Genomic DNA, 19,543 nt, shown 5'->3' with positions numbered 1-19,543 from the left:
CCGGCCCGGGGCGCTGGTGCTGGGGGGGGCCGGCGGCGGCGGCGGCGGCTTCCTCCGGCTACTGCTGCCCCCCCTGGGCGAGCTCAGCCGCGTCTTGGGCGCCACCTCAGCCTGGGCGGCGGCCCACCTGCCCCGGCTACTGCCGCGGTGCCGCGAGCGGAGCCCCCCGATGGGTCCGGACGTGGGCGGCGGCGGCGGTGGCGGCGGGGCCGGGGCGCAGCGCTCCGCAGCGGGAGCCGCGGGCTGCTTGGGCGGCCTGCCCCGCCGGCCCCTCATGTCGGAGCCGAGGCGGGGGGAGAAGGGAAAGCGGAGGGGGAGGGGCGGGCGCAGGGGGGGCGGTGGGGAGCGCCGGGGCCGGGTGGGGAGGCCCGCGGAGCCGGGCGGGAGGGGCCCGGCCGGCGGAAGCGGGTGGAGGGAGAAGGCTCAATCCGAATTGCTGGGGCCCCACTCCGGATCGCCTTCAGCCGCCATCTTGTTTCTTCCCTCTCGCTCGGTGACTGGGGGAACCGACAGCGGCCGCAGGCCCGGAGCGCGGTCACGTGAGCTGCGCCGCCGACGAGCCTGGGACGGAGCGAGGCGGCGCAGCGGCCGCTAGGGGGAGCGCGGGAGCGCCGAGTCGGGGGCGGGGAGCACTGGGCTTTCTGGGGTAGGCGCAGCTCAGCGCAGCTGGACTTCGGGCGCGGGTGGCGCGGCAGAGAACGGGTGCGCAGCTCGCGAAAGGCCCCTGTGTCAAAGGCCTTCGGAGACCACAGTCTCCGCGGACCCCTGGCTGGAGCCCAGAGCCTGCCGGACCTCCTCCTCGCGTCTCCCCTTCCGCGGTTCGGAGGGGAAGGCAGGAGAGCCCCCAAATATCATTCCCCTCCCGGCCCCCTAGAGAAACTGATGCTGAAGGAGCCAGAGAAAAAGAAAAAAAAAGTCTCGGAGCGGGGCGGCCCGAGCGACCGAGGACACTGGGCAGCGCCACCGACGGAGGGAAATTAGTCCAGGGGACAGGGAGACAAGCCCCCAGAATTTAGGAAACTCCTTAGCTTGGAGCTGGAGCCCTGAAATTGACTCGTTAGACCACTGCTCCCTGCTGTGCCAGCAGCCACGCCCCGGGCTGCCACGCCCGGAGGGAGGGGCGCTTTAAGGCCTATTCCGTGGAATCCCCACTCGGAAAACCTCAGGAAACTCCAGAACGCAACTACTGCACGTTCCAATCTCCCGCCACCCTCCCAGTGCCCCAGCAAGGACCTCGACCACCTCAGCAAGAACTTCCCTCTCCTCTGCAGTGGAAAACGAAATCCTGCCTAAAACCTACTTCACGGTGTAATGTTTGTATTATCGGGAAATAACTTGATTTATTTACCTGACAAGTCACTAGGTGTTCAGCTTAGCCCAGGGGACGAATCATGATGACATTTCAGGCACCCTCAAACCTTATCACAGGGACTAAACCCTGAGTGGTTGAGGGCAGCTCTTCAGGTAAGAGGTTTTATAAACATACTAATATTTGAGATAAGTGAAAACCAAAAAGTAATTTAAAGAAAAATAGTTGGCCTGGGTCAGTAGCTCATACCTGCAATCCCAGCCCTTTGAGAGACCGAGGCCAGAGGATAGCTTGAGGTCAGGAGTTCGAGACAACCCTGGGCAACATATCAGGACCTCGTCTCTAGAAAAAATTTGAAAAATTAGCCGGGCATGGTGGTGTGCCCCTGTGGTCCCAGCTACGTGAGAGGCTGAGGTGGGAGGATCGCTGGAGCCTGGGAGGCGGATGTTGCAGTGAGCAGTGATTGCACCACTGCACTCCAGCCTGTCTGATAGAGCAAGACCCTGTCTCAAAATTGAAAAAAAAAAAGAAACAAAAATACCTAACAGGATTTCTGTCCACCAAATGGTTATTTCAATCTCGGCGTCGCCTTCCTCCTCCTCCGAAACCATGTCCTCCTCTTCCTCCTCCTCCTCCTCCCTCTTGTGGTCATCATACACCAAATGTGAACACATTTCTGTTCACAATTGTGTTCACATTTGTGAAATTTTTCACATGTGAAATTTGTGTTCACATATGTGAAATGAAAATTAAAATACAAGCACTAATTGCCAAATATATGCATTCAGTACAGTTTGGTTGAACTTCAAAAGTGACAAATATGTATGTGTCTCCAGAGACCAGGTAAGTAACGTAAGTCAATAAAGTAGGCAAGATGAAGACTTAGGCCAATGGAAGTGACTGTATTTTGTTTGAAGAGGGTGGCTCAGGCGTGTAATCCCAGCACTTTAGGAGGCCAGGCGGATGAATCACTTGAGCCTAGGAGTTGGAGATTAGCCTGGGCAACATGGTGAAATCCTGTCTACTAAAAATACAAAAATTAGCTGGGCGTGGTGGCGGGTGCCTGTAATCCCAGCTACTTGGGAGGCTGACAGGAGAATCACTTGAACTCAGGAGGCAGAGGCTGCAGTGAGCCAAGATCGTGCTACTGCACTCCAACCTGGGTGACACAGCAAGATTTGTCTCAAAAAAAAAAAAAAAAAAAAATGATAGTGAGGAAGTGAGAATTTTATTTGGAGACACATAAATTGAAACTTTAAATATGTATATATCATCCCAGTGATTGTGGCTCACTGCAACCTCCTGAGCTCAAGCGATCCACCCACCTCCCTCCCAAAGTGCTGGTTTTATAGACCACAGCCAGCCACCCTCTTTAAACAAAATACAGTGCCAGGGCTGGGTGTGGTGGCTCATTCCTGTAATCCCAGCACTTTGAGAGGCCAAGGCAGGTCAACATGGCAAAAACCCGTCTCTGCTAAAAACTAGCCATGCATGGTGGGGCGCCAGTAGTCCCAGCTACTTGGGAGGCTGAGGCAGGAGAATTGCTTGAACCCAGGAGGTGGAGGTTGCAGTAAGAGGAGATCACGCCATTGCACTTCAGCCTGGGCGACAGAGCGAGACTCTTGTCTCAAAATAAATAAATAAATAAAAATGTGCACTTCCATTGGCCAAAGTCCTCATCCTGCTCTACTTTATTGACTTTCATGACTTATCTGGTCCCTGGAGGCATATACACATTTGACACCCTTGGGGCTCAATAAAATTGTATTGAATACATTTATTTGACACTAGTGCTTGTATTTTTTCATTTCACATAAGTATTCTATTTTCCTAACTAGATTGAAAGAAGCCGCTGGGCGTGGTGGCTCATGCCTGTAATCTTAGCACTTTGGGAGGCTGATCACCTCAGGTTACAAGTTGGAGACCAGCCTGACCAACATGATGAAACACAGTCTCTACCAAAAGTACAAAAAGTAGTTGGGCGTGGTGGCAGGCGCCTGTAATCCCAACTACTCCAGAGACTGAGACAGGAGAATCACTTGAACCCAGGAGGTGGAGGTTGCAGTGAGCTGAAATTGTACCACTGCACTCCAGCCTAGGCGACAGAGTCAGACTCTGTCTCAGAAAAGAAAAAAAGAGGCTGGGTGTGGTGGCTGACGCCTGTAATCCAAGCACTTTGGAGGCCAAGGCGGGTGGATCACCTGAGGAGTTCAAAACCAGCCTGACCAACATGGTGAAACCCCGTCTTTATTAGAAAAAAGAAAGAAGCCGGGCGCGGTGGCTCAAGCCTGTAATCCCAGCACTTTGGGAGGCCGAGGCGGGTGGATCACGAGGTCAAGAGATCGAGACCATCCTGGTCAACATGGTGAAACCCCGTCTCTACTAAAAATACAAAAAATTAGCTGGGCATGGTGGCGCACGCCTGTAATCCCAGTGACTCAGGAGGCTGGGGCAGGAGAATTGCCTGAACCTGGGAGGCGGAGGTTGCGGTGAGCCGAGATCGCGCCATTGCACTCCAGCCTGGGTAACAAGGGTGAAACTCTGTCTCAAAAAAAAAAAAAAAAGAAAAAAGAAAGAAGCCATTTGGTGGACAGAATCAGAATCCTGTTAGGTATTTTTCTTTAATTTTCTTCTCTCTCTCTCCTTCCTTCCTTTTCCCTCCCTCCCTCCCTTCCTTTCTTCCCTTCTTTCTCTCTCTTCCTCCCTCCCTCTTTCTTTCTTTCTTTCTTCTTTCTTTGTTTCATTTTGAGACAGACTCTTGCTCTATCACCCAGGCTAGAGTGCAGTGGTGTAATCGCAGCTCACTGCAACGTCCACCTCCTCCCAGGCTCAAGCAATCTTCCCACCTCAGCCTCTCGTGTAGCTGGGACTACAGGTGCACACCACCATGCCCGGCTAATTTTCAAATTTTTTCTACGGATGAGGTCCTGCTATATTGCCCAGGCAGGTCTCAAACTCCTGGACTCAAGCTATTCTTGGTCTCTCAAAGGACTGGGATTCCAGATGTGAGCCACCACATCTGGACTATTTTTCTTTAAATTACTTTTTGGTTGTCACTTATTTAAATAAATATTAATATGTTTATATTGCACTCCAGCCTAAGTGACAGAGCAAGACTGCCTATATTTTTATCAATCTGTAGCGTTTTGTTCTGTCTCAGAACAAAACGCTACAGATTGATAAAAATATAGGCAGTCTTGGCGGGGCAAAGTGGCTCACGCCTGTAATCCCAACATTTGGGAGTCCAGGGTTGGGGGATCTCCTGAGGTCAGAAGTTTGAGACCAGCCTGACCAACACGGTGAAACCCCGTCTCCACTAAAATACAAAAATTAGCTGAGCGTGGTGGTGTGCACAGGCAATCCCAGCTACTAGGAAGGCAGGAAAATCGCTTCAACCTGGGAGGTAGAGGTTGCAGTGCGCCAAGATTGCACCACTGCATTCCAGCCTGGATGACAGTGAGATTCCATCTCCAAAAAAATAAATAGGCAGTTTGGATAAAGCCTAGAGTCTACCAGTTTGCAACAAATATCCTAAATAGCATGTAAAATGCGGTGTACTGCGAGGTGCAATGGCTCAACCTGTAATTCCAGCCCTTTGGAAGGCCAAGGTGGGAGGATCACTTGAGCCCAGCAGTTTGAGGCAACCTAGGGAGATACCCATCTCTAAAATAAAATAAAAATACAAAATGCTATGTACTATAGGGAATACAAAGATATTAGAAGTGGGAAAACCCTTCAAAATTTATAATACTAGAGGAAAACTATTTACAAAAATATACAATAGATGGCATAAGAGGCGTTTTGTATAACTTTTTTTTTTTTTCAAGAAAGGGTTTTGCTCATCACCCAGGCTGGAGTGCAGTAGTGCAATCTTGGCTCACTGCAACCTCCACTTCCCAGGCTTAAGCCATCCACCCACCTCAGCCACTTAAGTAGCTAGGACTGCAGGCACCTGCCACTATGCCCAGCTAATTTTTGTATTTTTCTTTTACTAGAGACAGGGTTTCACCATGTTGGCCAGGCTGGTCTCGAACTCTTGGCCTCAAGTGATCCAGCTGCCTCAGCCTCCCAAAGGGCTGGGATGACAGGCGTGTACCACCACACCTGGCCTTTGTATAACAAGAGTGTTTAGGCCGGGTGCGGTGACTCACGCCTGTCATCCCAGCCCTTTGGGAGGCCGAGGCAGGCTGATAATTTGAGGTCAGGAGTTGGAGACCAGCCTGACCAACATAGTGAAACCCCATCTCTACAAAAAATACAAAAAAAAAAAAAAAAAAAAAATTAGCTGGTCATGGTGGCACCCACCTGTAATCCTAGCTACTCGGGAGGCTGAGACACGAGAATCACTTGATCCTGGGAGGCAGAGGTTGCAGTGAGCTGACATCATACCACTGCACTCCAGCCTGGGTGATAGAGTGAGACTCTGTCTCAAAAAAAAAAAGGAAAGCAAAAAAAGAGTTTTTAGTTGCAAGCAACAGAAAAACTGACTCTGGCTCATTTAACCAGAAAAGGGACTCATGAGAAGGATATGGACACCTCCAGAATCACTGGTTCTGAGTACAAATGGAATGTTGCATAACAGTCCCTCAAGCTGCTGCCGTTTATCTGGCTCAGTAGCTGCATGTTCCCGAGGCCATTCCACTGCTCTGTAAAGCCACCCGCTTCTGGCTCTTGGTATGCACAGTAAGGCTGGTGAATCTCATAGGACACTCAGGCCTTCCTTCACTGTGAAGTTAGTTCGTTTGATCAGATGCCACAATGTGTAAGATACCGCAGTGGTGAATTAGGTGTTGCGTAAACTCATGTAGAGTGATAATGGTAAAAATTCAGCCAGGCGTGGTAGCTCATGCCTGTGAGCCTCAGGAGGCCGAGGCAGGCAGATCATGAGGTCAGGATATGGAGACCATCCTGGCCAACATGGTGAAACTCCATCTCTACTAAAAATACAAAAATTAGCTGGGCAGTAGTGGCAGATGCCTATAATCTCAGCTACTTAGGAGGCTTAGGCAGGATAATTGCTTGAACCCAGGAGGCAGAGGGTGCAGTGAGCTGAGATCATGCCCCCGCACTCCAGCCTGGTGACAGATCAAGACTCCACCTCAAAAAAGAAAAAAAAAAAGAATTCCTGCCGGGCTCGGTGGCTCAAGCCTGTAATCCCAGCACTTTGGGAGGCCAAGGCGGGTAGATCACGAGGTCAAGAGATCGAGACCATCCTGGTCAACATGGTGAAACCCCGTCTCTACTAAAAATACAAAACATTAGTTGGGCATGGTGGCGCGTGCCTGTAATCCCCGCTACTCAGGAGATTGAGGCAGGAGAATTCCCTGAACCCAGGAGGTGGAGGTTGCAGTGAGCCGAGATCGCACCATTGCACTCCAGCCTGGGTAACATGAGTGAAACTCCATCTCAAAAAAAAAAAAAAAAGAATTCAAATCTGCTTTTCTTGCCAGCCATGCTTTTACCATGATGGAGAAATCTCGTCCTAATGAGGTTGACTTACTGTCTCCATCGTGATAGAAATAATTCATTATAATTACTCCTTCTATCAGCAGTGGCAGCAGCCAGGTCAGCCTTGTGAGAAGCCGAGGATAAGCCCATCATTACCTCTGCCCCAGCTCTGTGGCCATTTTGTTCATTGCCTCCATAGGCAGGTGCTGACTTGATGGGAAGGAGCTTGAGCTACATCCACAGGCGGCTCTTCTTGTCCACTTACTTACTAAAGCCTTAGCAGTGAGGACATTTTTATAGGTATTCATATGACACATAAATACCCTCACTTTCTAGATCTCTTCTGAGAGGTTCATCTACATCCTCTTTCCCAAGCCTTGTCACCAATCTAAGTCCATGACCACCTGACCCAGACATTGATAAAGAGTCCTCATGGCAAAGAGAACCACAGGAGTACTACTTCTGTCTGCAGAGAGGATTTCTTCTTGCTGCTGTCCTCGAAGACCACTTTGAAGTGCATCGGTAACACTTTAGCAATCCACTTCCAGCTGATCCCACCTGTAAACTGAGCTCAAATGTTGCACTCCATAGTCACCTGATTCATGGGGAGTTCTCCATAGGGCCATGGTTGGGAATTGAGGGAGGGGTAGAAGTGAAATGGGATAAACACATTGTAGTTGAACCTATTCTGTGTTCTCTGGGACCTGCCCAGGCCTGCTCTTATATACATCATGTCTTCTTTTTTTGTTGTTGGTTTTTTTTTTTGAGGCAGAGTCTCACTCTGTTGCCCATGCTAGAGTGCAGTGGCATGATCTTGGCTCACTGTTCAACCTCCGCCTCTCAAGTACAAGCAATTTCCGTCTAATTTTTTTATTTTTAGTAGAGATGAGGTTTAACCATGTTGGCCAGGCTGGTCTTGAATTCCTGAACTCAAGTGATCTACCCTCCTTAGCCTCCCAAAGTGCTGGGATTTCAGACGTGAGCCACCTCAGCCAAACTACATCATGTCTTCTTGGGGAAGGGAGCGCTACTGGACATTTCTTGGCTAAGTGGAACAGATACTTCCTGACAAGCTGCACAGGTATGTGATCACTTGGCTTTCAATCTTTGCTAGGGCCCAGGAGCAAAGTAAGAGCAGTTTTCAAAAATAATATTTATTAGCCAAAGAGAACAAGGCTTTGATCCAAAACCCTAAGCACAATGATAGGATGCTCCTTTGCAGGCTTTTCATGTGCTCTTTACAGCACCCTAGTATGTGGTTGTACAGAGAGCACTGTTGGATCCACTGGGTTATGAGGACCAATTAGCAGAGCTCCTTGCACCACAGCCTGGACCTGCTGAAGAATCTTCCCTTGCTCTGCCTTGTGGCTGAATGTTAGCAAGCCTTCAGGTCACTCTGAAAGTGGGTTAAGAGCACAAATAAACATGGTATATATAGTCTTCTTTTTTTTTTTTTTTTTTTTTTTTTGAGACAGAGTCTCACTCTGTTGCTCAGGCTGGAGTGCAGTGGCATGACCTCTGCTCACTGCAACCGCCATCTCCTAAGTTCAAGAGATTCTCCTGCCTCAGTCTCCTGAGTAGCTGGGATTACAGGCACATGGATACTTTTTGTATTTTTAGTAGAGAAGGGGTTTCACCATGTTAGTCAGGCTGGTCTCGAACTCCTGACCTCAGGTAATCCACCTGCCTCGGCCTCCCAAAGAGCTAGGATTACAGGTGTGAGCCACCACATCCGGCCTTGTATATCTAGTCTTCTAACTCCAAAGAGCATCACCAAGCAAACTGTACTATTGAAAAAAACCACCCACCCACAGTTCTTGACTTCTTTACATCTTTTATATGTCCCTTGGCTATGGCTACTCTTTAAGACTTATCTTTAAGTGCAAGTGACATGGGTGATTTTGTTAAAATCTTTTGCCACTTATTGCAAACAGTATGCTCCAAACAATGTCCAATTGGCTGTCAGAATCTCATGCTATTACACTAGATACATGGCTGGGCACAGTGACTTACGCCTGTAACCCCAGCATTTTGGGAGGCTGAGGCAGGCGGATCACCTGAGGTCAGGAGTTCAAGACCAGTCTGACCAACATGGAGAAATCCCTTCTCTACTAAAAATACAAAATTAGCTGGGTGTGATGGCGCATGCCTGTAGTCTCAGCTACGTGGGAGGCTGAGGCAGGAGAATTGCTTGAACCCAAGAGGTGGAGGTTGTGGTGAGCTGAGATCATACCATTGCGCTCCAGCCTGGGCAACAAGAGCGAAACTCTGCCTCAGAAAAAAAAAAAAAAAGTGCTAGATACATATTTTCTACCATCAGCCACAGAAGACTAGAGTGAGAGTCACAGGCCACTCCCATCCCATTTCCCTGAGCGTCTACAGCCTATCACTATTCTGGTACCAACTTCTTTATCGGTTGAGTTCTGGATGGCAAGCAACAGAACCACTGCCTACTTCAAGTTTTACAGAATCTCCAACAGTGCCCAAGAATGAGGTTCTGAGACTTTGCAGCCAGCAAGTGTCCAAAATCAGGTGAGGACAGCATGGTGGCAGCTGCCTGGCAGAAAGTCCAGCTTGCCCTGATAAATCACCAATCCTGGACACTGCACACTGACTCACAGCTTTGCTAGCTTCTAGCTAAAAGGCTGGGCTGGATGTGCCTGAGTTCAGGGTCTAGCAGCGGGAGGGAGCAAGACAGGAAGTGCCTGGCATCTCAGCTCCCATAGGGGGTTACAGGCTACATATAATATGAAGGGTTCCTTAAACCTGGGAGGGAGTTCAGATTGGATGAAATATGAGATGAGGTGTGGTGACTCACAGCTATAATCCCAGCACTTTGGGCAATTGAGGCAGGAAGAACACTTGAGCCTAGGAGTTCGAGGCTGCAGTGAGCTATGATTGTGCCACTACACTTTAGCAGTCTGGACAACAAAGCAAGACCTTGTCTCTTTAAAAAAAAAAAAAAAAAAAAAAAAAGCCACACAGAGAGAAGCCAGCTTGATCTGATTTAGACCTAGATAAGTTGGGTGATGTATCACACATCTGCAGCTAAGGCTCAGAAAGTCAGAGGAGAGGAACTGGTTTATGAAGGAAGTGTTTAGCTCTGTGACCTTAGACAGGTCAATCAACCCTGACTGAGCCCCAGTTTGCTCAAAAATCAGTTAAGGGGGCTGGGCTAGAATCAGACTTTCCAACACTCCACATTATAGCACCCAATGAAAATTAGCAGGAAATATGGAATGTGGTTTAAAACATTTCTTTTTTTTTTCTTTATAGATTACTCAGTCTTAGATACATTAAAACATTTCTTTTTTGTTTGTTTTGTTTTCGTAGAGACCAGGTTTCACCATATTGATCAGGCTGGTCTTGAACTCCTGACCTGAGGTGATCCACCCACCTCGGCCTCCCAAAGTGCTGGGATTACAGGCGTGAGCCACCACACCTGGCCAAAACATTTCTTTATATAATAGAATTATAATACAAATAAAATATATAACATTGGAGAAGATATTACATATTTCATTTGTAACTTTCCCCAAAAAGCCTTCTTTTTTTTAAAATTTTACCTAAAGTTTTTTAACTCTATTTCTTTTCTTTTAAGCCTTCTTTTTTCAAATGAGAAATTTGAACTTAAATCCATATACCTCACTTTTATTCTGTTTTGTGCTCTAAATAGCTTATGTAGGTAAGTCCAGATCGAGTTCTTTAACTGATCTTTTTCTCTTTGGCTTTTACTTATTTATTTATTTATTTATTTATTAGAAATAGGGTCTCACTCTGTTACCCAGGCTGGAGTGCAGTGGTGTAGTCATACCTCTCTGCAGCCTCAAACTCCTGGGCTTAGTGCATCCTCCCACCTCAGCCTTCCAAGTAGCCGAGATTATAGTCTTGAGCCATCACCCTGGTGCCTGATCTCTTTAAATGATAAGAAACCATTTGCAACTGTATGTTACAAGAATTTAAGCCATCTTTTACAACCAAACCTTCACAACAATGGGAATGATATTTAAGTTAAAGTTCTTTTGTTTCTTTCATTAACAAATGTCCTTAGAATATTCCTTCTGGACTTTAGAGCCAATCAAAGTTTTCCATAGTTAGTATTTCAAAATCATGACGAGGTTCCAATGGACAGAACACAAATGCATTAGCCACTTGTATTCTTTTTTTTTGTAGAGACGGGGTTTCTCCATGTTGGTCAGGCTGGTCTCGAACTCCCAACCTCAAGTGATCCACCCACCTCCACCTCCCAAAGTTCTGAGATTACAGGTGTGAGCCACTGCACCCAGCCCACTAATGCACTATTAGGGCAATCACCTCACAGCCTGGACATCATTTGTGGTATATTGGCCAAAATTATCCAATACAAAAGTATGTGAAGATAGTTTCCAAGCTGCCTGCCCCAGAATCCCCAACCCCCATCTCTTAATTTTTTAATTTTTATTTATTTATTATTAGTAGTATTTAAGATGGAGTCTGGCTCTGTTGACCAGGCTGGAGTGCAGTAGCGCAATCTCAGCTCACTGCAACCTCCACCTCCTGGGTTCAAGCGATTCTCCTGCCTCACCTTCCCAAGTAGCTGGGATTACAGGCATGCACCACCACACCCAGATAATTTTTGCATTTTTAGTAGAGACAAGGTTTCACCATGTTGGCCAGGCTGATCTCAAATTCCTGACCTCAAGTGATCCACCCACCTCAGCCTCCCAAAGTGCTGGAGTTACAGGTGTGAGCCACCATGCTCCACCCTTATTTCTTTCTCTCTTCTTTCTCTCTCTCTCTCTCTCTCTCTCTCTCTCTCACACACACACACACACACACACACACACACACACACACACACTGACACCTTCCTGCACATTGGATTACTCCTTATACTCCTTGGGCTCCTGAGACATGAATTCCTCTAGCATCTTTGTGGGTCCCTTGTCTACGCAGGCAATAATGTGCTATGCAACTGAATGCCAATGGTGGCCTCCTGCCCACCATCAGACGCCACCCTGTTAAGCCCATCAGGGGATGAAGTTGTCATAAAAAAAAAAGTGGCTCAGAGGCTGCGGACACCCTGAGAGCATGGAGGATGAATATCTATCCCCACCCACCCCATGTCCTTTTTGCTGTGTATCAGTCCATAGCTCCCTAATCAGGAAGGTCTAGATTAGATCAGCTCTAAGATTCCTGCCAATGCTAATCTCTGTGATTATGATCTGGCTATGGCTCCTATTTAAGTGTGCTGAATTTGGCTTATTGATGAGATAATGAGGTGAAAATATCCAAGAGACAGTTTGAAATATAGACTGGGCTGGGCAAAGTGGCTCATACCTGTAATCCCAGTACTTTGGGAGGCCAAGATGGCCAGATCACTTGAAGTCAGAAGTTCTAGACCAGCCTGGGCAGCATGGTGAGACCCCACCTCTACAAAAAATAGAAAAATGAGCCAGGCATGGTGGCACTTATCTGTAGTTCCAGCTACTCAGGAGGCTGAGGTGGGAGGAATGCCTGAACCTAGGAAGCAAAGCTGTGAGCTGAGATTATACCGCTTGTACTCCAGCCTGTGAATAAGAATAAGACCCTGTCTCAAAAAAAAAAAAAAAAAAAAAAAAAGGAAAAGGCAAAGGGAAAAAGAAAGAAAAAAGGTAGACTGAAGCTCTGGGAGGATTGAAGCTGGGGGTATAATTTGGGAATCAGTCTCATTGAGATGAAAATTGCAGCCAGGCAGACTATTTATTTTGAGACAGAGTCTCACTGTTTCCCAGGCTGGAGTATAGAGGCGCAATCTCGGCTCACTGCAACCTCTGCCTCCCGAGTTCAAGCAATTCTCACACCTCAGCTTCCCCGGGAGCTGAGATTGCAGGCACACGCCACCATGCCCAGCTAATTTTTGTATTTTTTGTAGAGACAGAGTTTCGCCATGTTGGCCAGGCAGTCTTGACCACCTGACCTCAAGTGATCCACCCGCCTTAACCTCCCAAAGCATTAGGATTACAGGCATGAGCCACCTCGCCCGGCCTCAGACTAAACTATTATAAAAGAAAAAGCAGAGAGAGTAAGAGTACCTCATATAGACGCTGGGGAATCGCCTACATTTCAGAAGCTGGAAGGGGAGAAAGAGTGGTCTACTTGATGATATGAAGCATCATCAATCAATATCAATACTCGCTTTAGGGTAAAGGCATAGCCAAATTGGAAACTATGAACAAATTTCAGAAACTCTGCACCAAAACTTACAAACCTCAAATCCCAGTTTTCTTCCTATCTCTTTGGCCACTCCCCTCAATTTCTTTAAGTTTTTATTTATTTTTTATTTATTTATTTGAGACAGGGTCTTGCTCTGTCACCCTGGCTGGAGTGCAGTGGCGTGATCATGGCTCACTGCAGCCTCAACCTCTTGGGTTCAAGCAATCCTCCCACCTTAGCTTCCTGAGTAGCTGGGACTACAGTCTCTCGCTACCACACCTGGCTAATTTTTGTATTTTTAATAGAGACAGGGTTTTGCTATGTTGGCCAGGCTGGTCTCGAACTCCTGGCCTCAAGTGATTTGCCTGCCTTGGCCTCCCAAAGTGGTAGGATTACAGGCGTGAGCCAGTAGGCCTGGCCTCAGTTTCTTTTATGGAGATTTGCTCAATGTCATTATCCTCAGGCTTCTCTCCTGCGTACACGTCTCCTGAACCATCTGGTCCAGTCTCATGAAATTTGCCACCCAATGTGCTCATGTTTCCCAAACCAGCATCTCTTGTCTAGACCCATGCTCGAATTAGCTGTTTCTCAAGTAACTTTTTTTTACTTCCCTGGTACCAGGGATAAAAGTCCCCTGAATTCAAACATGAATATTCACTTCACCCAGTCCTCTGGAAGGTCCACCAATCCCTGTTTTGGGAAGAAAGGAGCTGACCTCTAGCTGAGAAAAAAAACTCCATTCAAGGACCACACCTTCCACGTGCCTCACAATGTCAACTTCTTGCTTGGGATCTCCAGCCTCACCAAGGCTCAAAACGGACCCCAAATGCTCCTGCGCCACTGGTGGCTCCTGCACGTGCGCCAGCTCCTGCAACTGCAAAGAATGCAAATGTACCTCCTGCAAGAAGAGCTGCTGCTCCTGCTGCCCCATGGGCTGTGCCAAGTGTGCCCAGGGCTGTGTCTGCAAAGGGGCGTTGGAGAAATGCAGCTGCTGTGCCCGATGTGGGGACAACCCTGCTCCCAGATGTAAATAGACCCACCTGCACAAACCCGGATTTAAAAAAAATACAACCCGGAGCCATTTGCTGCATTTCTTTTTCTATTAAATATGTGAATGGCAATAAAACAATTTTGACTTGAAACAAACAAAAACTCCATTCAAGGATCTAAAAATTTGGCAGCTTGGAAGTGCAAAAGAAAAAATTGCAGCTTTGCACAGTGAGGCAGGGTGACCAACTTCTTCTAGTTTGCCAAAGAGTTTCCCAGTTTTGATACAAAAAGTCCCAAATCCCAGGAAACCTCTCAGTCCCAGGCAAACCAGGTGGTTAGCCAACCCCACAGGGAGGTGTCCTTTATGAGGCATGGCAAGGGCGGAAGCTTGGCAAAGGTGGCTGTGCCCATAAAACACAGACAGCTTATGAATGCTTGGGTGAGTAGTGCATATGCTTTACTCCCTAGGGCCCTCAGAGCCTTTTGCATGCGTCCCTAAGAGCAGGTGGGGGCAATGGAGCAGTGAAATTTGGGTATAAGGCTAATGTGACCTCATTTAAAACTGCAGACTGGTAAGGCCCAGGGACTTTGGGTATCTATTTACATAGCCAAGATCACACCAATTCACATTTTATCTGGTGCTTTTTTTGTAATCTATGGCTCTGCCAAATATTGTCGCAGTTTCACAGCTACATAATACTCCATCAAGAGGTTATTTAGGTGGTAGCTCACACCTGTAATCCCAGCATTTTTGGGAGGCCAAGGCGGATGGATGACTTGGTGTCAGGAGTTTGAGACCAGCCTGGCCAACATAAGATGGCATCTGTACTAAAAATACAAAAATTAGCCACATGTGGCGCACGCCTATGGTCCCAGCTACTCAGGAGGCTGTGGCATGAGAATTGCTTGAACCCATGAGGTGGAGGTTTCAGTGAGCTGAGATTGTACCACTCCACTCCAGCCTGGGTGATAGTGAGGCTCTGTCTTAAAAAAAAAAAAAGGAGGCCGGGTGCAGTGGCTCACGCCTGTAATCCCAGCACTTTGGGAGGCCGAGGTGGGTGGATCATGAGGTCAGGGGTTCAAGATCAGCCTAACCAATATGGTGAAACCCCATATCTACTAAAAATACAAAAATTAGCTGGATATGGTGGCGTATTCCTGTCATCCCAGCTACTTGGGAGGCTGATGCAGGAGAATCGCTTGAACCAGGACCCAGGAGGCGGAGGTTGCAGTGAGCCGAAATCATGCCACTGCACTTCAGCCTGGGCTACAGAGCAAGATTCTGTCTCAGAAAAAAAAAAAAAAAAAAAAAAAGGATTTTCATTGTGTTCCAGAAATGTTCCTATTATAAATACATCTTTGTGCTAAAAGGGTTTTTTTTTTTTCCTATATTTAAGATTTTTTTCAGGCTAGATGCAGTGGCTCATGCCTGTAATCCCAGCAGTTTGGGAGGCCAAGGCAGGAGGATTGCTTGAGGCCAGGAATTCAAAACTAGTCTGGTCAACATAGGGAGACCCCTATCTCTAAATTTAAAAAAAAGGTTTTAAAAAACTTAGCCGCACATGGTGGCACACCCCTGTAGTTCCAGCTACTTGGGAGGCTGAGGAGGGAAGATCACTTCAGCCCAACTGTTCAAGATATCAGTGAGCTATGATTGCACCACTGTACCCCAGCCTGGGTGACAGAGCAAGACCCTCTCTCTTAAAAAATAAAAATATACATGTTTTTCAGTAGTAATTTGGAAGTACCATTATGTGCCAGAGATAGTACTAAGTGCTTTACACGCATTATTTCCTTTAAATCTCATCATAAATAACACTCTGGAGTAGGTAGTATTTTCCCCAGGTAGAAACTGGTGCTCAGAGGTTACGTAATTTTCCCAAAGCCACATAGCTAGTGTGTGATGAAGCCAAGATTTGAAATCAGCACCACCACATACTTTCAAAATATGTTTATGGCGAATTTTGGTTTGTTTATGACTCTGTCATCTTTTACCTGGCTTTGCTCTACTGAGCCACCACTGAGCCTTGTATATGTATCTCTTTATTTTTGGTTATGTGCACTGCCCCAGTGACCATGCGTGTCTCTCTTTAGCACCTCTCCCACTGTGTTGAAATTGCTTGTTTGTACTTCCGCTCCACCTACAAGTGGAGAGTAGAACTGCATTTATTTATCTTTTCCCAACACATCTAGCAAGATATAGAGACTCAAGAGAAACTTGTTGAACATATAAAAGGAGAACTCCAGGCTGGGTGAGGTGGCTTACACTTTGTAATCCCAGCACTTTGGGAGGCCGAGGCAGGTGGATCACCTGAGGTTGGGAGTTCAAGACCAGCCTGACCAACATGGTGAAACCCCATCTCTACTAAAAATATAAAATTAGCCAGGTGTGGTAGCACATTCCTGTAATCCCAGCTACTCAGGAGGCTGAGGCAGAAGAATTGCTTCAATCTGGGAGGCGGAGGTTGTGGTGAGCAAGATTGCACCACTGCACTCCAGCCTGGGCAACAAGAGCAAAACTCCATCTCAAAAAAAAAAAAAAAATTATCTGAGGTTAGTAAGGGGTACCTGTAATCCCAGCTACTTGAGAGGCTGAGGTAGGAGAATAGCTTGAACCTGGGAGATGAAGGTTGCAGTGAGCTAAGGATCTCACCACTGTACTCCAGCCTGAGTGACAGAGAGAGGCTCTGTCTCAAAAAAATTAATTAATTAATTAATAATAAAAGGAGAACTCCACTGGCTGAGAGCGAAGGGAAGGATTATTTCAGGATCGAGGATACTGGAACTGCTGGATGAGTGAGGATTGACAGTCTAATAGGTATTCAAAGAAGATGCATTACCAGGAGTCAGGGAGGACTTGAGTCCATCAAACTTGAATATACAGAGTGGATCCGCCTTGCTTGGGAAACAGGGGGAAGAACAAAATGTTTGGGGACCAGCTCTGTGATCTTGGGCAGGTTTCTTTTGAGACAGAGTCTCGCTCTGTCACCCAGGCTGGAGTGCAGTGGTGCAATCTCGACTCACTGCAACCTCCGCCTCCTGGGTTCAAGCGATTCTTCTGCCTCAGCCTCCGGAATAGCTGAGATTACAGGTGCCGACCACCATGCCCGGCTAATTTTTGTATTTTTAGTAAAGATGAGATTTCACCATGTTGACCAGGCTGGTCTCTGTCTCCTGACCTCAAGTGATCTGCCCGCCTCAGCCTCCTAAAGTGCTAGGATTATAGGCGTGAGCCACTTCGCCCAGCCTGGGCAGGTGTCTTGACCTTGGTCTTCTCATCTGTAAAATGGAATATATCCATCCACATCACAGAGTTTAATAAAATGAGGATTAAATGAAGTAATGAACATAAAGAGCTTAGCGTGGTGCCTGAAACCTAGTAAACAATAAAGGTTAGTGGTAATAATAATTATGAACTTATTTAATATTTTATTAATAGAACATTTGGGAATGCATAGACAGTCATATGGTATAGTTCAATGTAAATACTCTGGAATCAGATCTGGATTTGGTCCCATGGATACTGGATACTGTCATAATTTGCATATATAGATATATATACATATACTTATGTTTTTTTTTTAACCTCTCTGAGTCTTAATTTTTTCAGCTGTGAAATGAAAGTAAAAATAGAACTTTTTGCATAGGATTATTTTAAGGGTTCAGTGAAATAATACACATAATATATTTAACTTGGGGACCAGATAACATGGGAGGTTCTCGAAATTTTTATCTTCTAATTGTCATTTAAGCTTGCAGTGATTTTATTTATTTTCTGTTTATTTTTTATGTATTTATTTTTATTATTTTATTTATTTATTTATTTATTTGAGACGGAGTTTCACTCATGTTACCCAGGCTGGAGTGCAATGGCATGATCTCGGCTCACCGCAACCTCCGCCTCCTGGGTTCAGGCAATTCTCCTGCCTCAGCCTCCTGAGTAGCTGGGATTACAGGCACGCACCACCATGCCCAGCTAATTTTTTGTATTTTTAGTAGAGACGGGGTTTCACCATGTTGACCAGGATGGTCTCGATCTCTTGACCTCATGATCCACCTGCCTCGGCCTCCCAAAGTGCTGGGATTACAGGCTTGAGCCACCGCGCCCGGCTCTATTTTTTTTTTATAATCTATTTCCTGTAGAGATGGGGTCTCACGATACTGCCCAGGCTGGTCTTGAACCCCTGGACTCAAGTGATGCTCCTGCCTCAGCCTTACAAAGTGCTGGACCTACAGGTGTGAGCCCCTGTGCCTGGCTAAGAGATTGTTTAATTTATTGATTAATTGATTGAGATGGAGTCTTGCTCTGTCGCCCAGGCTGGAGTGTAGTGGCACAATCTCAGCTCACTGCAACCTCTGCTTCCCAGTTCAAGCAATTCTCCTGCCTCAACCTCCTAAGTAGCTGGGATTACATGTGTGCGCCACCATGCCCAGCTAATTTTTGTATTTTTTAGTAGAGACGGAGTTTCATCATGTTGGCCAGGCTGATCTCACATTCCTGACCTCAAGTGATTCACCTGCCTCAGCCTCCCAAAGTGCTGGGATTACAGGCATGAGCCACTATACCTGGCCTGGCTAAGAGATTTTAAATCCTCTCATTCTCCTAGAAAGAATACCATCAGTTCATGTCGACCCAGAGCCCATCTCTGACTTACTCTTTAACATTCTGTTAGCTACGTGAATAATTCTCCTGTTTGTACCAATATAACCTTAGATGTGGTTTTTTGTCTGTGTGTGTGTGTTTATTTTTTTTTTTTGAGACGGAGTTTTGCTCTTGTTACCAGGCTGGAGTGCAATGGCGCGATCTCGGCTCACCGCAACCTCCGCCTCCTGGGTTCAGGCAATTCTCCTGCCTCAGCCTCCTGAGTAGCTGGGATTACAGGCACACGCCACCATGCCCAGCTAATTTTTTGTATTTTTAGTAGAGACGGGGTTTCACCATGTTGACCAGGATGGCCTTGATCTCTTGACCTCGTGATCCACCCGCCTCAGCCTCCCAAAGTGCTGGGATTACAGGCTTGAGCCACCGCGCCCGGCCAATGTGTTTATTTTTTTGAGACAGAGTCTCGCTCTGTTGCTCAGGCTGGAGAACAGTGATGCAGTCTTGGCTCACTGCAACCTCTGCCTCCCAGGTTCAAGTGATTCTCCTGCCTCAGACTCCTGAGTAGCTGGGACTACAGGCACCTGTCACCAACTCAGCAAATTTTTGCATTTTTAGTAGAGACAGGGTTTCACCATGTTGGCCAAGCTGATCTCAAACTCCTGACCTCAAGTGATCCACCTGCCTCGTCCTCTCAAAGTGCTGGGATTACAGGCATGAGCCACCATACCCGGCCAAGTATATTATTTTGATTTTGAAAATTAAAAAGGCCGGGCGCGGTGGCTCAAGCCTGTAATCCCAGCACTTTGGGAGGCCGAGGCGGGTGGATCACGAGGTCAAGAGATCGAGACCATCCTGGTCAACATGGTGAAACCCCGTCTCTACTAAAACTACAAAAAATTAGCTGGGCATGGTGGCGCATGCCTGTAATCCCAGCTACTCAGGAGGCTGAGGCAGGAGAATTGCCTGAACCCGGGAGGCGGAGGTTGCGGTGAGCCGAGATCGTGCCATTGCACTCCAGC

General features: G+C 47.1%; 2 protein-coding genes across 2 annotated transcripts in view; one reads left to right on the top strand and one right to left on the bottom strand.

Annotated features, from left to right (window-relative positions):
• Positions 1-503, bottom strand: part of BPTF (bromodomain PHD finger transcription factor) — a 150,196-nt gene extending 149,693 nt beyond the window's left edge. The window contains 1 exon segment of the mRNA XM_032241187.1: positions 1-503. Within this exon segment, the coding sequence (XP_032097078.1) occupies positions 1-276 (276 nt within the window). The 5' untranslated portion in view covers positions 277-503.
• Positions 504-13,676: 13,173 nt separating this feature from the next.
• LOC116525794 (metallothionein-1L-like) lies at positions 13,677-14,073 on the top strand. Its single transcript, XM_032241959.1, has one exon. It carries the CDS (start codon positions 13,702-13,704, stop codon positions 13,963-13,965), a length of 264 nt encoding a protein of 87 aa, XP_032097850.1. The 5' UTR covers positions 13,677-13,701; the 3' UTR covers positions 13,966-14,073.
• Positions 14,074-19,543: the final 5,470 nt, after the last annotated feature.

This window comes from Sapajus apella, unplaced genomic scaffold (assembly GCF_009761245.1).
Source record: "Sapajus apella isolate SASKATOON/1434 unplaced genomic scaffold, GSC_monkey_1.0 scaffold48, whole genome shotgun sequence".
Classification (NCBI taxonomy): domain Eukaryota; kingdom Metazoa; phylum Chordata; class Mammalia; order Primates; family Cebidae; genus Sapajus; species Sapajus apella.
This window is presented reverse-complemented; position numbering and strand designations above follow the sequence as displayed.